The sequence below is a fragment of the Periophthalmus magnuspinnatus genome, chromosome 23 (assembly GCF_009829125.3).
Source record: "Periophthalmus magnuspinnatus isolate fPerMag1 chromosome 23, fPerMag1.2.pri, whole genome shotgun sequence".
NCBI lineage: Eukaryota > Metazoa > Chordata > Actinopteri > Gobiiformes > Gobiidae > Periophthalmus > Periophthalmus magnuspinnatus.
In genome coordinates, this window is record NC_047148.1 from 17740540 (window position 1) to 17756292 (window position 15753).

The 15753-nt window shown below is 40.7% G+C and overlaps 2 protein-coding genes across 2 annotated transcripts; one reads left to right on the forward strand and one right to left on the reverse strand.

Annotated features, from left to right (window-relative positions):
- The first annotated feature begins 1724 nt into the window (after positions 1-1724).
- On the forward strand, positions 1725-9500 carry lhx5 (LIM homeobox 5). The gene is made up of 5 exons (XM_033989954.2): positions 1725-2296; positions 3543-3766; positions 4231-4508; positions 5997-6162; positions 7758-9500. The coding sequence occupies exons 1-5, from the start codon at positions 2124-2126 to the stop codon at positions 8093-8095; spliced, it is 1179 nt and encodes a 392-aa protein (XP_033845845.1). The 5' UTR covers positions 1725-2123; the 3' UTR covers positions 8096-9500.
- A 2449-nt stretch (positions 9501-11949) lies between these two features.
- LOC117391903 (beta-1,3-galactosyl-O-glycosyl-glycoprotein beta-1,6-N-acetylglucosaminyltransferase 4-like) lies at positions 11950-15753 on the reverse strand. Its single transcript, XM_033989844.2, has 2 exons — positions 15605-15753; positions 11950-15432 (listed from the first exon to the last, which is right to left on the reverse strand). Exon 2 carries the CDS (start codon positions 15429-15431, stop codon positions 14148-14150), a length of 1284 nt encoding a protein of 427 aa, XP_033845735.1. The 5' UTR covers position 15432; positions 15605-15753; the 3' UTR covers positions 11950-14147.

Genomic DNA, 15753 nt, shown 5'->3' on the forward strand with positions numbered 1-15753 from the left:
AAGGACCAATAAAGACTGGATTTATCAACTGAGGTTGAATGAGTAGAATCCTAATTTGAGTTTCAAGGTTTGTATAGGTAGAATTATCTTCAGTTTTAAAATCATTTTAGACTGTATCATATTTTTATTCACTGTGATGATGCCAGAATTTTTCAGAAAAGCAGCCACAGTTGCTACTGTTATGCCAGATGGGGAATGTTGTAGTAATTAACAATTGGAGTATTTTTAAGTGTTTAAAATAACCTATGACCCACACAGTCCATGCTGAGAGACAAGGCGTGAAAGATACCATAAGAGTATGGTTATAAAGGTGCAGAGCCTTGGAGTAGAATGTAAACCACAGTTTGTATGGCACTGACCATTGTGACATTGCGTATATATGCAGGTTATTAAAGATGGACATTGTGTTTACAGAATATACAGTATGCGTTCTTCTGTGATCATGAGTCTTATTCAAACTCACCCGCCTGCTGCTGTCCTTGGTCCTCTGTGCTGACAGCCTTCAGCACCACGGACAGCTCCTATAGTCGTCTTCACAGGTGAGTTTTGATTCTGGCTTTGGTGCAAGCCACACAGCACTGTCAAACCGGCGCCTTTATATATATGCACAAAGAGCCATGCCTTCATTTAAACAGGGTGACAGGACACTACGCTTCACAGGAATATGCTCTGACTGTAGTAGTTTTTATCTACCATGTGTTGTCTCACTCTTGTATTGGGGCTGAAAATCTGAATCTGAACTATCTAACTCTTAACCACTGCTACCTACTGTACACTGCTGTCTACATATTACAAAAACAACAACAAAAAAAAACCCCAAAAAAACCAAAACCATTACCCAGATTTTTGTGGGATACAGCTCAATACAAGCAAATACTACAGGTCTACTTTGTCCAATTTTATTTAACATTATCTAAAAAAATATAGCTAATTTAATTTAATTCCTAATTAACCTGGGGTAAAAATAAAGAAATAAATAAATAGTTTGTAACTGTTAATTTAGTTCAAAATGCCCCAGGCTATAGGCTCATATTTGGTCAGTCTTGTTGTGTTATCTTTTGCCTCTTAAGCTTCATTGTCCTCCAAATGTTTTCTTGAGTGACTCACTCTAATGAGCAAAACTCCACACCTAAAGTCATTCAAATGAAGCATTAAAATGGTCAGCTAATGCTTCCACACGTCCCCTTCTCGGCCACGACATAAATTAGCCTCGTGCTTGTTTGCTTAACAGCAACTAACAAAACGAGGCAGTTGGTAAATATTGAAATTCCTTTCGATTGGTGGCCACTGTGTTAAAGCACCGGGTGAGCGGGCTCACCCTATTGATGAGCTGCGACTAATCCATTGCGTTTCCCCGTAAAAGGCTTTGTGCATGAGAAAAGACTCCCCCGGCTCACCTGCCCCGCACATGGGCTCCAGGCTGCCGTAGCATTAGCCCTGTCCCGCTTGCTTTAATTTAGCTAAAGAAGTAATACTACGGCTGGCCTAAGTACCGCTGTGTTCCTCTTTAGGCCTATTTTAAGTCGCCTATCCCACGTGCATAGCACCATAAGAGTTAGTTCTGTCATGTCTGGCTCCTTGAGCCGGGAGTCCACATCCATGTTTTCATGGGAGGATACTGGGACTTGGGTCCGCGCGGAGGCTATGAGCGCGTAACCATGACAACTGCGCTCTGATTGGCTAATGCTGCTGGAGAATTAAGCAGGACGTCATCCAATGTGAGGCCTCCTCGCGCCGTGATAACTCTGGTACAGTGATGCGCAAGTAAGTGGCAATGCCGAGAACCACGTTTGGGAAATGTGTGGAGTCAAAACAAGGTGGTCAACCCACGAAGATCTAGTGAAAGACTTGTTTCAAAGAAAAACGGGAGAACATGTGCGGTGCCATTGCTCTGAGCCGTTTGTTTCTTCTTTCTACTTTCTCTGAGGATTGTGACAAGTGGTAACAGTGCTCTTTCCCGGACCCGGACTAATTGCGCCTCTTTGGGTTGACACCGCACTTGCTTGGCGGGGTCTCGTTTCTATAGTAGCGGACCAGGTATCAGCGCCAAGACGTTGTTCCGCGGAGATCCGGCTGGTGCCAGTCCGAGCAGCGCTGTCATCGGCGTCCTGCAGGCCGGGGTCATGATGGTCCATTGTGCCGGCTGTGAGCGGCCCATTTTGGACCGCTTTCTCCTTAATGTGCTGGACAGAGCGTGGCATGCCAAGTGCGTGCAGTGTTGCGAGTGCAACTGCAACCTCACAGAAAAATGCTTCTCCAGAGACGGCAAGCTTTATTGTAAAATGGACTTCTTCAGGTAACTCATTATGGCAGTGTACTCAAGCGGCGTACACTTTGTGCTTTGTTTTGATATCATAGAACAACGAAATAACTTTTTTACTGTGAAGGCAAGATATCTCAAGTTAATATTTGAATATATTTCCGTTGTTGGAGAAGGGTACATTATTAAAAACTCACCAGTGGCTCTAAAATCATATTATACTAGTTTAAAGGAGTTAATTTAAAACGATGACTACTACAAGAGGGATAGCTTCTTTATTTTAGGCCTCATTGCGCGCTGGTCAGAGACACTGACGCTCTTCTGTTTTGACTGGCCTATTTTAAAGTAGTACAATTAACCACAGAACCATCTTCCAGTGTGGCCCAAGAAATTACAAGGTGTGAAAATGTGTTGTTTGTAGCCATATTCCATTAGGTGTTTTCAGGTGCTTCGGCATCACAATACTCCATGCGAACAGGCTTTGTTGGGACATCCACCACTGGCAGGACTTTGGCTTTGGCCCTCATTTTACCCATGTCCCATCCAGCACTGGCTCTCAATTGTGACACATTAGCTGGGTAAAGCAGTAAGCTAATTACCTAAATGTGTTCATTTGTTATGTAAGTAGCGTGAGCCCCTATAGCAGAATAGAAACATGTATGTGAAAGAGGACAGTGGCGTGATACCGCAGCGATTGTGGAGACAAGCTCACATTAGTGTAAAGACAATAGCGCACAAAAGGAGCGCTTGCGTTCACCTGGAGGCTTAAGCAGCGTCCTGTGGTCACAGCCAAGTCCAGCTGTGAGTCCACAGCTCCACCGTGACCGCAGCACACTGGATCTGCAGGACTGGGCTTCACTACAAGCGTTCGCCAATGGAGGAAGTACAATTTGTGCGTCCCAGACATGAGTGTGTACCCGCCAGTATTAAACAGTGTGAATATGGATTATGAGCAGATTTTCACGCGCGTAGATGCTCCTGCTTTGCCTAATCCCATAATATATCCGTAGCTACAATATGTTGATTGTCACTAATTCGTTTTGCGTGGGGTTATTGTTAAAGCATCTCCATCAAAATTGGCTATTGGTCTTAAACATCTTGGATTATAATAGGTTCCTATGGGCTATTTAATTCTTATGATTTAAGTAATAATAATAATAATAATAATAATAATAATAATAATAATAATAATAATAATAATAATAATAATAATAATAATAATAATACAGATTTTTCTTGGCCGTGGTAAACATAAACTAATGCTGTTTTTTTTTTCTGGCAGACGCTTCGGGACTAAATGCGCAGGCTGTCTTCAGGGTATCTCGCCAAACGACCTTGTGCGTAAAGCGCGAAGCAAAGTGTTTCACCTGAACTGCTTCACGTGTATGGTTTGCAACAAGCAGCTGTCCACGGGAGAAGAGCTGTATGTCATCGATGAAAACAAGTTTGTGTGTAAAGAAGATTATCTGACATCCGGAGCTATCAAGGAGGTCAGCCTTAATTCAGGTATAAATTAGGGATTTTTACGTTTCAGTTTCTAGAAAAAAAATCTTATAGACCCAAACAGTATGAAAATAGAATTATTAATCATTACTAAAATAAAATGAATCGACACCAGAATGGTCGATTAGTTTATAGACGAGGCCTAATGCAAATTCTGCATTTTTTATTTTTATTTTTTTGATCCCAATATATTCAGCTCTATTCAGTCTACTAGGTCTTAAGCACATCCTTCAAAAATAAGTCTCCCAGTGCCAATTCGTTTTGTTTATTGTCCCTTATTTTAGGCTTGTTGTTGTTTTTTAGTAACAGCAAAATGTAAAATGAACCGCACGTTACATGGTCTATTATTTGAAGGTGAATTTCTCTTATAAATGATCTGAATTAATTGGATGACTCTTTTGTTTGTTTGTTTCTTTTTGTCTCACGTTTTGGCATGCGTCTCGTGATTCTTTTGTGCTTGTCCACAGTGTCCTCGTGCACGGATAGAAGTTTATCGCCGGATCTAGTGGATCCAATTCAGGATGACATTAAAGAAACGGACAACTCCACGTCCTCGGACAAAGAGACCAACAACATCGAAAACGAAGAGCAGAGTTCTGGGGCAAAGAGGCGCGGTCCGCGGACAACTATCAAGGCCAAGCAGCTCGAGACTCTCAAGGCCGCCTTCGTTGCAACGCCGAAACCCACGCGACACATCCGCGAGCAGCTGGCACAGGAGACGGGCCTGAACATGCGCGTGATCCAGGTCAGCACCACTCACACGTCCAGACCTTGGTTTTATACTTTAAATATGCTCCCGCAGTACATCACAGACGAATCCAATCCCACCATGACCGTTCCAACAGTTTTTGATTATTTTATTTTATTTTTTATTTTATTTTATCTTATTTTATGCTGTATACCAAACGAAAATAAATAAATGAATCAATAAATAAATACATAAATAATAATAATAATAATAATAATAATAATAATAATAATAATAATAATAATAATAATAATAATGGCGGTTGGATGTTGTGCATAATTTCACCCATAAACAGCTGACACGCACTAGCTTTTAATGAGTAAAGGATCTGTTTTGTTTTGCCTTGCCTTCATTTGTTTACGCATAAACCAAGTGACCACTGCGTTTCTATTCTCTCAAACACATCCCGTTAATGCTCAGACTATAGAGCTGCTGGTGTCTGGTTCAGACTGTGTCAGGATGATTAGCACCCGCTCTCCCAACTGTGATGTGGCTTTTTGTGCACTCACTGTAATTATCGCTGATTTCACAGATTTGCATAACACCCTCCCCTTTTCCCACCTCTCTTCTCTTACTCACTTACAGCCAACACCCCCCCTGCACTGATAATTTAGTCTAGGCCCCCCTAAATACTAACCAACCCCCTCCGTGAGGTGCATCTACTCTGCCTCATCAGTCCATGCACCAATCAGTCAATCAATCAATATATCAGATGCCCACCCCTCCATCTGGTATTTCCCCTCTAAATAAGGCTAGGCCAAAATGGAGGCAGTCTTTGTTAAATACCAGTGCTGTGGATGCAGGAAACCCCGTGAGGTGCTTCCAGACGCTTGAGTCTGTAATCCCTAAGCAATGCTCTCTCGAGGGGAGCCGGAGCATTTCCATAAAAATGTAGCCTACAGTTAGACAATTGTTCTTTCATAAGCAGGTGTCGCTATGCTGCCTGAGTACAGAGAGTGGCGTCTGAGTGGTTTGGAGGTGTTTTGTGTTGTTGTTGTTTGTATGTTTTTGTATAAATCTACAGCACAGTGGGATACATGCCTCTGGTGTAGCCTGAGCTATAGTGTGAACATGCATCATTATGCAGCTAAGGCGAAGCAAGATGTGTTATGTATTTACAATGCACAGAAATTCTTCCATATGGCGCGAGAAATACGTCTTTGTTCCTCGTCAAAGAGTTTTCCTCATATTTGTGCTAAGCCCTTTTATCCTCTGATTACAGCTTCTATTTGAACTTTTACATTTACTTATTACAGTAATCCCATCATCCCACAGGCGAAGCACCTCAGGAAAAATTTGTAATATAGAATAAGATTCTCATTATCTGTTTTTAGATTCTTAATTTAAATTATGGTTCTGTCATTGTTTTACTTCTAAATGTGTTTTGTCTGGAATAACATACTGTACAACCATAAATCAGATCAACTCATACAACAAATGTAATTTAATTGAATGACTTCCATATTACTCTTGCGTCGTTTGCAGGTTTGGTTTCAGAACAGAAGATCGAAAGAGCGGAGAATGAAGCAGCTGAGTGCCTTGGGGGCCCGGAGGCATGCCTTTTTCCGGGGCCCCAGGCGGATGAGGCCCCTGGGTGGGAGGATAGAGGACGCAGACATTTTGGGACCTGGGGCTTACAGCTATTATGGAGGTAGGGAAAATTTGTTTTCTAAGAATACCGATCATCTCATGTAAAAGTGAACGTAGTCTTCTAAACTGCTGATTTGTAATATCTTATTATAAAGAAAATGACATTTAATGAACCACATCAGTCAAATAAACTCAAATGTAGATCGTATCAAAATATTTCCATATAGCAAGTTATTTTGAAAGAGTGTCCATTTCACAAATGCATGTTTTTGTTATTGAACAAAAAACACAACTACTAATCCACCTTGACAGACGAACTGACGTCCTCCATATGATTTGGCGATTTGGCGTTACATATTTCCACAAAATATGTCTCTTATTGTACTTCTAAATAAGTAAAGATATAATTGTCAATTGAGTGATGACAATAGAATTGTATTTGTTTTACAAAACATCTTTTCAAGACACAAATCACTTTCCATTGCATTATTCACTCACTCCTCAGTCACACTCGGCTAATAAGCTACTGTAGCTATAATGTCGCTTCAGCAATACTGGGGCTACCAAACAGAAATGTGCTTGTCAGTCAGACTGTTTGCCAACAACCTTTTTGACCATCATGTATACATATAGTCACTACTCAAACACCATCATACACAGGCCAGGTGGGTGCCAGGTGGGTGGGCACAAGACTCAGAGGCGTGTATGCACTGGAGCTTTATAAAACATTTGGGCTTGTGGATGTTCTACCAGTGAGCCACAAAGAACCTGAACATTTCCCACACGCTCCTGTCCCGTCATGTACAGGAGACATGACTCATGGAATGCAGCTCCAGGACGTGAAGGGCTTTGAGCATCACATGACTGTGTCAAGGCTAACATAAGGAAGTGGGAGGGAGCACATGAGACCAAATCATGCAGCTTGCTTTTCATATCCCTTGTGTTTTATTATTTTCTCTTAATGTGAAAGCATAATGTATAATCCATATAAATCCCCAAATCAGAAACTAAAGAGTAATTATAAAATCATGTTTGACATGGTCAGGATGTCATTTATTCCATGCAATAAATAGAGGCTTTTTGAATAGTTCAAAATTATGGGATTATGTGTGTGTGTTTTTGTCTGTATCATGTGTCTAATGTGGTTATAGCCTGAGATTTCTGAAAAGCAAATACAATTTAAGAAAAGAAATTTTTTTTTTTTTTCAATCACCGTGAACATAACTCATCTATTTGTTTTAACTTCAGGATTGTGCAAGTGGTATTTTAGGTTATAATAATGTGAACAGATTGTGAGTTATAGAGTATGAGAAGATAACGAATAAAATAGTCCACTAAGCTTTAGATACGTGCTGGAGACTAGAAAAAAAAAAAAAAAAAAACATTTTCTTCAGTATTTTCAGGCTGATTGTGCATGTCTTCTTCCAATAAAAGTCTAAAAGTCTTGAAAAGAGCTTGATAAATGTAGGGCTCTAAAGTGAAGAACTGGGGAATGCAGTTGTTTATTCACTCAAACAGAAATACTACAAAAAGGACATGGTTGATTTTAGCCCTCAAGTTGCAGTGTTTCCATAAGATAGCTGTAATAGTCAGTTTACACCATTCACCAAAAGATCAGTGAATGTATATCTGACGCATGCTTGTGTCTCTCCACAGAGTACCAAGGAGACTACTATGGTGCAGGGAATAACTATGATTTCTTCCCACATGGCCCCCCATCATCTCAGGCCCAGTCCCCCGCAGAATCCCCGTACATATTAGCTTCTGGACCAGGGGCCATGGAGGGCTCGGGCCACCACCCTTCAGATGACCAAAGGTTCACAGACATGATCTCCCACGCAGAGACACCCAGTCCAGAGCCCGGTTTACAGACTGTCCCAGGAGAGGCGTACGGAGGAGGACCGAGCCCCCCTTTCTCTTTAGCCAGTAACTCCAGCTACAGTGCACCTATGTCCCACCAAGGCCAGGAGATGGGAGAGACGGCAGCATGGTAGTGGACTGGAGGAGCCTAAGCTAATGAACTGACTAAATCCATATTCTGGAGTAATGTGGAGATTTCTACAAAGGACTGATTGTCAATGCTCAGAAAATGGACTCCACTTTAAATGGGACAGGGCAGTTTCATGGGGAAAGTCATTGCCTTGCCTGGATTACTGGACTTGAAATATGACAAATATTTCTGCAACTTCATCCAGCAAAGTGCCCAGGCCCTCCCCTCCATGTCCATGTAGTCTCAAAGTAGAGAGACAATGCCAAAGGGGACATCTTTACTCATTTTTATGAAAGTATCTCTTCAAATCTCCATTTTCTGTTCCTTTACTCTGTTTTATTATTGCTGAGATACTCTTCACGACACTTATCACAAACTAAGACAAAGAACCCGAAGGAATACTTGCTTTAATCCCTACATACAAACACAAATGTGGCAATTAAAACACACAAACACTGTAGACATGTTCTGGTTTAGGTCAATTGAGAGGTTTCTGCTTTATAGACTGGACATACACACATTTGGCATTGACGTGGTCTTACACAAGCCCTTTGCTACTGTCTTTGCTCGGGTAATGCGCTAAATGCATTCTTGATCAAAGCTTAAATAAAAGATGTATGTGCTATTATTCAAAACACGGACACAATTATAAAGACACTTGTACTCAGTGACTGTGGCACACACAAATCTCACACCCTTCTAGGCGGCCCTGATAGCTGTTCTCTGTGCGCTGCTTCACCTGACCTTCCTTTTGTTACTGTCCCTTTTAAAAAACATGTTTTAATGGAAATGATTTTCAAAAGAACATTGAACCTATAATGGAGAATCTCCTTCAACAGCTGAGGTCTCTTTCCTCTAAAGAGAGAAAACAAAAGAGGGGGCAGACAACATCTGTGACATTTCCACAGACTGCGCTGAAGCACTCATTGCCATCTAGTGGCCATGTGTAGAACAGCACTGTGGTAAGAAAAATCTTTGTACTGCTGCGATCAGACACTTTATTTTTTAAATTATTTGCATAGATTATAAAGTTTCAGGGCTAAATGTTTCAGGGCGTCAAGTTTAGCCTTTGTGAAGCTACTGTAAAGGGGGCACAATATTTTCTTCAGAGTACAGTAAACAAAAAGATTCATACAAGCCAAAAAGGGTTATAAACATGTGTACCAAGAACTAACCATTTCTGTCACTTTTTTTGTTTTGTTTTGTACTGTCAGTAGAAAATATATTTCACCCAACACAGATTTTCTCTCATGAGCTGGCTCTACTTGATAAGCCCAATTGAGGCCATTTTTTTTATCCGTTGGGCGTTGTATCAGATCTAGGAGAATGTGTCTTAAGACTGATTACCTGAGGTACAATTATGTTTTGGTCTGTGTGTAAATGATGAGGTGCGTTTGATGTGCGATATGTGTGTATATATGATGGCGTGTGAATGTGAGTCCTCAATTAAAAAAGAGGGGACGGGGTGGGGGGTGGAGGGGGCTGTATAATTTCTATGTACATAGCACTGGTAATAAAAACCTCTTACAACTCGACATGAGACATGTCTGTTTTCAACTACAGTTTGCTTAATGGAAATCAGGAAATCAGAGAAACAATACAACTACTTCATCTCATTTTTAAGGCTTGCACAGTTTCTTAATTTTAATGGTGCTGTAGTTGATATTTTTATGTCTTACTAAATGTAAGCAAATTTTAGTAAAAAACAAATTGTAATTGGAGGGTGTGGGAGGTGTGTAGGGGAGTATACAGTATACATGTAGGGTTAAAAATGTCATGTAGTTATGTTTCAACAATAAAAATAAATGAAAATCTGCTTCTTGCTATGGTGAGAGGCGGGGCCTATCAGTTTTGCAGTTTTGAACTCAATAGACCTTTTTTTTTTTTTTATTAGCAAGCCATTTTAGACCAATAGTGAGATTTACAATGAGCAGAACAAATAAAATATTTTTGACCAATGTATTTTTTAGATTAAATAGCTTTCTTTAAATATATTATATTTATATATGCTGTTGTCTCAGTCATCCTCAAAGTTATGATTCTTTGGGATCACACACAAAACAAATGACAGATTGGTGTCAGACAACAGAACTGGTCAGTGACTGACACTGTGCAAAAATAACAACAACAAAAAAAAAAGACATATATACATATAAATAAAAATATAAAAAATATAGGGAAAATATCATGTTTTTTAAGCATTTGACAATTTTGAATTGAGAAAATTGCCAAGGAAATCTTTCCATGGGCAATTTTCTGCACCTTTTCAGCCCTAGTTGTTATAGACATTAGTATTAGAAAAAAAATAATAATAAAGTGCAAATAGCTGACACCTAACACACTGCAACCATTCGACAATAATAATGAAGCGTACACACCTGCATTACAGAAAGTCCATAAATGTTTATTAGGACTGACTTCAGATCAGTGCTTGTGGGTCACTCCATGTCTCTCTTGGTCCAACCCCTCATCCCTTTATTCCCTTCTCTTCCCCCCTCGCACTGTGGGCCAGGTGGACTGGTTGTGGTGCAGGTCTGCAGTCATTTTCCCCCTGACTGGTTTTAATGTACAGCCTAATGTGCACACACACCTCAGACACACACTCACATGCTGAGGAGGATGTGGTTTGAGCCCCGGACAGTCCATTACACAGAAGTGCTCCATCCTCTCTTATATATATTTATTTCTCCCTGTGTTTTTTCTCTGGAGTATTCTCCTCACTTCTACTTTTTATTGTTTTATATCTGAATCTCGGCATTTCCAGCAGAGCATGTCTCACAAGGAAGAAGGTGAAAGCAGGCAGGTTATTGGAAATTAGTCTATACTCTGTGAGGGTCCATCAACAAACCAGCTGGGGGTCCCTAAACAAATGCACCATTGCTTACACATACATTGTATACTGAGCTTGCACAGGGAGAAGGAAAATCGGCACAGCCCTGGCAACCTTCACCTCCCGTTCACCCAGCATCTGGTTATCACTACTCCACTCACACACAAACGCATACATGGTGCATACTGAGGACCCTGGTGCAGGCACACCACAATGCCATTAACATCAGTACTTTGGTAATGGATGTGTTTGCAGGGCTGCTCTGGGAGGAGAGAAGAGACCTGGTGTCGCGGTTATAAATCACCCACTTGCTTCCCATCCCCCACCACAACACATACAATATTGTTGCCAAACAAACAGCAATGTGGGGACAAAAAATAACCCCAATTTATGATGCCATTACTCTGGATTTAAACTAATTCTCACTGGCATATCATTTATCATACATACAATTATTCTCACACTATATACAAGGCAAAGAGAATCATAACCCTTTGAACAACACAAAAATGCAATTATGAAATATAAGTATAACTTTTCTCTATAAAATAAATACATAGAAATAATGAACTGAAAATCTTATTTGAAAATATCTACCTTTCACCATTCAGTCAAACCTAATTTTATAAAATGTGTCTGAGATGGGACAAGAAATCTCTTATTAAGAAACACAATAAATGAATTACACAAAATAATTTCTGCTGCAACACAACTGCACCTTTACTGTGGGGCAGCAACTTGTAACTCCTGAAAGAGATTTCAGGAGGCATGTTCAACAAACCAGTGTATCACCGTCAGATGCATCTGGAGCCTCAACAGTCCTTTCAAGGTTTATAAGAGCGATGGTCGCTATAAAGTGATATGTGAATGTTGTAAACCACAGAGGAGCAGCAGGATCTTAAGAATTCCTTATAATGCATCATTGTAGAGATCAAACACTAAACTGGGACTAATAATATTTCCACTAATATAAACAAAAAGGGACTTATAAAATGTCTAAAACTTGTTGGAAACGAAAGAAGACAAAGGAGGAGCAAAAGTTACAACTTTATTCATATTCCATGTCAAAGGGATATGACAATGTAATAACTTCTGTCAAATATCACAGCTTCAACAACATTTTTCCCCACTATGTTCACACTTCTTCCCTTTACAGCCCTCCCCCGTCTCAAACCTGTCACTGATACTATGGCAAGTTTTGACAGCTTTGATACAAACAGAAAAAAGACAAAAGAGGAATGGCCGTAGACCAGCGGCTCATCTGACAAATAACCACAGCGCCTTCATGTGGTTTCATGTTGTCATTGCACACTAGTTTGTATACAGGCCAATCTGTAACCTTGAACCTGAAGATTTCTACCGCAGAAATTATTCTGTTGGTGTAACTCTGAATGCAACTCTGAAAAGCATTAAAAGTCCAAATGGCTGTAACAAGTTTATGGATTTATTAAGTTTGACAGATCCATTTTATGAGCCCACACATTAATAATCACAGAACCTTTGGACTTGATTTACAACTTCCTGTGCACTACGATGAAAAGTCTTTGTTTTAAGGCTACATGCCTTGAAACAAACATTTTCAGGGTAAGTCTGAAGAGTGTAAATGTCACCCATGGGTGACGTTTACCCTGTTAAACAAAACACAATAATGTCAGTGTGTTTGACTTTGGTGTGCACGCTATTTCTCAACTGAGTCCAGATTACACTAATGATTGTGTCTGCTGCACACCTAAAGCGGGCACACCTTGAAAAGTCTCCATTTGTCATTCTGACTGGATGTGGGTTCACGAGTCGCACTATAAAATACATACAAGTTTATGATATATCAGCATTATGATAGATAAAAAATTTAAGTAAATACAGCTTTATTTATTCCCTCCATCTCAGTCTTAGTGCTAAAATGAAAACATTCTCATGTTATTTTACTGGTACCATTTGACTCTTTTCACTCTCAACTCTTTTATTTCTGACCCATCTATGATGTAATTTTCCATTTTGAAAAAAGACATGTATGGAACATACTTCTATACTGGCTCTACTGCATTTTTTACAGTCCCCACAGTGTGAGCAAAAGTGTTTTCTGCTTTTAAGATAAGATATGCCTTTATTAGTCCCACAGTGGGGAAATTCCAGTATTGCACCGTACAGTTAAAGAACAGAAGGAAAATAGATAAATAGCTTAAAATAATTTTAAAAATAGACTTAAAAATAAACTAAAAATAGACTCTAATCTCTGTAAAGTGACTTGAGTATTGCACATAGGTCTGGTTGAATGACTCATGTTTAGTGTTAACAGTGTTCATTGTACAGTCTGACAGTAGCAGGAAGAAAAGACCTGCGAAACCTCTCCTTCACACAGCGAGGGTGAATCAGTCTGTCACAGAAGCTGCTCTCCAGGGAAGACAGAGAGTCCTGCAGGGGGTGAGACTCATGGCCCAGCATAGAAATGACCTTAGCCAGGACCCTCCTGTCCCCCACCTCCTGAACTGAGTCCAGAGGACAGCCCAGAACAGAGCTGGACTTCTTGATGACCTTGTCCAGCTTCTTCCTCTCCCTCTCTGTGATGCTGCTGTTCCAGCAGACCACACCGTACAGGATGGCTGATGCCACCACAGAGTCATAGAAGGTCTTCAGGAGTGGCCCTCTCATTCCAAAAGGCCTGAGTCTCCTCAGGAGATAGAGCCTCTGGCTCTGGCCCTTCCTGTACAGTGCATCTGTGTTGTGAGTCCAGTGCAGTTTGTTGTTCAGATGAACACCCAGGTACTTGTATGAGTCCACTCTCTCAATGTCCCTTCCCTGGATGTTCACTGAGGGAGCAGTAGAGTGGCGTCCACCACCATCTCCTTGGTCTTCCCTGCATTGATGATGAGGTGGTTCTACTGACACCAGTCCACAAAGTCCTGTGTTAGTCCTCTGTACTCCACATCATCGTCATCCTTGATGAGGCCAATGACGGCAGAGTTTTGATCAATCCTTCAAACATTTTGGAGAAACACAGAAGTGCAGTGCCCAGGGACCATTTTCAGACCCTGGTCAGGAGCAGCTTGCTGTAGAATAAGTACACTGCCCATATCTGCATCAATGTCAATATTTGTTTATGCACTTATGTATATTTTTGCCAGTGTATATCTCATACAGCCTGAAAAATGAAAAGCGTTCTGAATAGTTTGTCCAAATATATGAGAGTCACTATAATGCATTTTGACCTTATTAAACAACCCATTTCTCAGTAGCACACAGGTGAAGTAAGAGACTGAAGTAACTTTCGCTTTTTCTGTAGATTCTCCTCAAGACAATGAATGATAACTGGGTCTATTTTGGGGTCAAATTTGTTAGCAAACCAGTGACCATAGTTGAGTAGCCAGCGCAGTTCTCCCATACCATAGACGCAAACACTGTGTCTGTGGTCACCAGTGCAGGGCGGGTACAGAGAGCCCTCCAGATAGGACCACTTGACCAGCCTTGTCTTACTCATCAGATCAGTTATATCTGGCTGTGAGCGGGGAACCTCTCCTGGTACACCTGGCAAACGCACAATGGTTGCCCAGAAATGCTCGTCTGGGGAGTAGGTGTCTTCAGACCAAGCCAAAAAATCATTGACCACATCAGAGGATTGCATATACTCCACAAATTCCCTTGACAGGACAAAGTAAGCGTTGCCAGTAAACATTTCAATATCATGAGGTGGTGGTTTCTTCTCTGGTCCTGTTCTGATAGCCGTTTTTATGAATTCATCGTTTGAATCTTGAATTTCATGATGATACTTGAACCTTTGGCTTTTAGACGCAGTAGGTTTGCAAGTCTCTAACATGTTTCCACCTTTTAAATTGCTTAGTTCAATCACTAATTCAATATTAGTTCTGAGGGGGAAGTCCTGTCCGCAGAGGTTGATAATGTACTTCCATTTAACTTCTGACTTCAAAAGGTCTGACATACAATGCAAGTCTGCCTTTAATCTGGTAATGGTGGCATAAAACACTGTTTCTCTTTTTGAAGCAATCATAACGTTTGGCAAACACTGGGCCAAGCTTTCCATAGCTGAACGGAACTTTTCTGAAGACTTCTCATCGTAGTGAATACAGAAGATATTGTTAGGAGTATACAACGCTTTGATAAGTCTCTCCACCATCCACGCGTCTTTGTGGACAACTAATGAATAAGCCAATGGGAAGTGCTTCTCCTGCTGTGTCACGCATACATCATTATAGCCTCTAGACTTGAGGAAAACGTCGCAATTCGATGTGAAATTCGTCAAACCCTCATCCAGTTCCTCCTCCATAAGTTGTTTCTTCTGTAATAAAGCTCTCCCCACTTCCACGGGGTCCATGTCGTATATGGCAGAGCAGTCCACATTGAACCGGTGAAAAGTGTGCGGGTCCAGGGGCGCGTGAGTGGTGCCGACGTGATCCACAGTGCTGCTCCTCAAACTGACCAGTAGCACGAGGCTTAGGGCCAAGACGCTCAGCAGCCACGACAGGCCACTCCAGTTCACCTTGAGACATCTGGCCATTCTGCGAGAGACAAATAATATTCAAAGTCAGAGGTAAAAGTACAAAAGGAAAAATAATCACATGGGAAGTGCAGACTATTCTGTGAAAAAAAAAAACTAAAAACAAAACATAAAAAAAAACATAAAAATAAAATAATAATTAAAAACAATAAAAATAAAACAGAAAAGTGTACCTTAACTAATATTGAAGCTGATTTCCATTTAGGAGAGTCCAGTAACTATCACGATGTAGCCCAGCCTGTCCACACTAATTAAGTTTTGGTCCAAATGATCCAGGAGCGCGTGAAATTAACCGATGGCCACGTATTGCTGCTGTGTGTCC

Bases quoted from the DNA above. Each gene is read 5' to 3' on its own strand.
- lhx5 (XM_033989954.2), top strand. From the start codon at position 2,124: ATGATGGTCCATTGTGCCGGCTGTGAGCGGCCCATTTTGGACCGCTTT. The intron at 2,297-3,542 runs GTAACTCATTAT...TTTTTCTGGCAG, and splicing joins TGTAAAATGGACTTCTTCAG to ACGCTTCGGGACTAAATGCG. The intron at 4,509-5,996 runs GTCAGCACCACT...CGTCGTTTGCAG, and splicing joins TGAACATGCGCGTGATCCAG to GTTTGGTTTCAGAACAGAAG.
- LOC117391903 (XM_033989844.2), bottom strand. From the start codon at position 15,431: ATGGCCAGATGTCTCAAGGTGAACTGGAGTGGCCTGTCGTGGCTGCTG.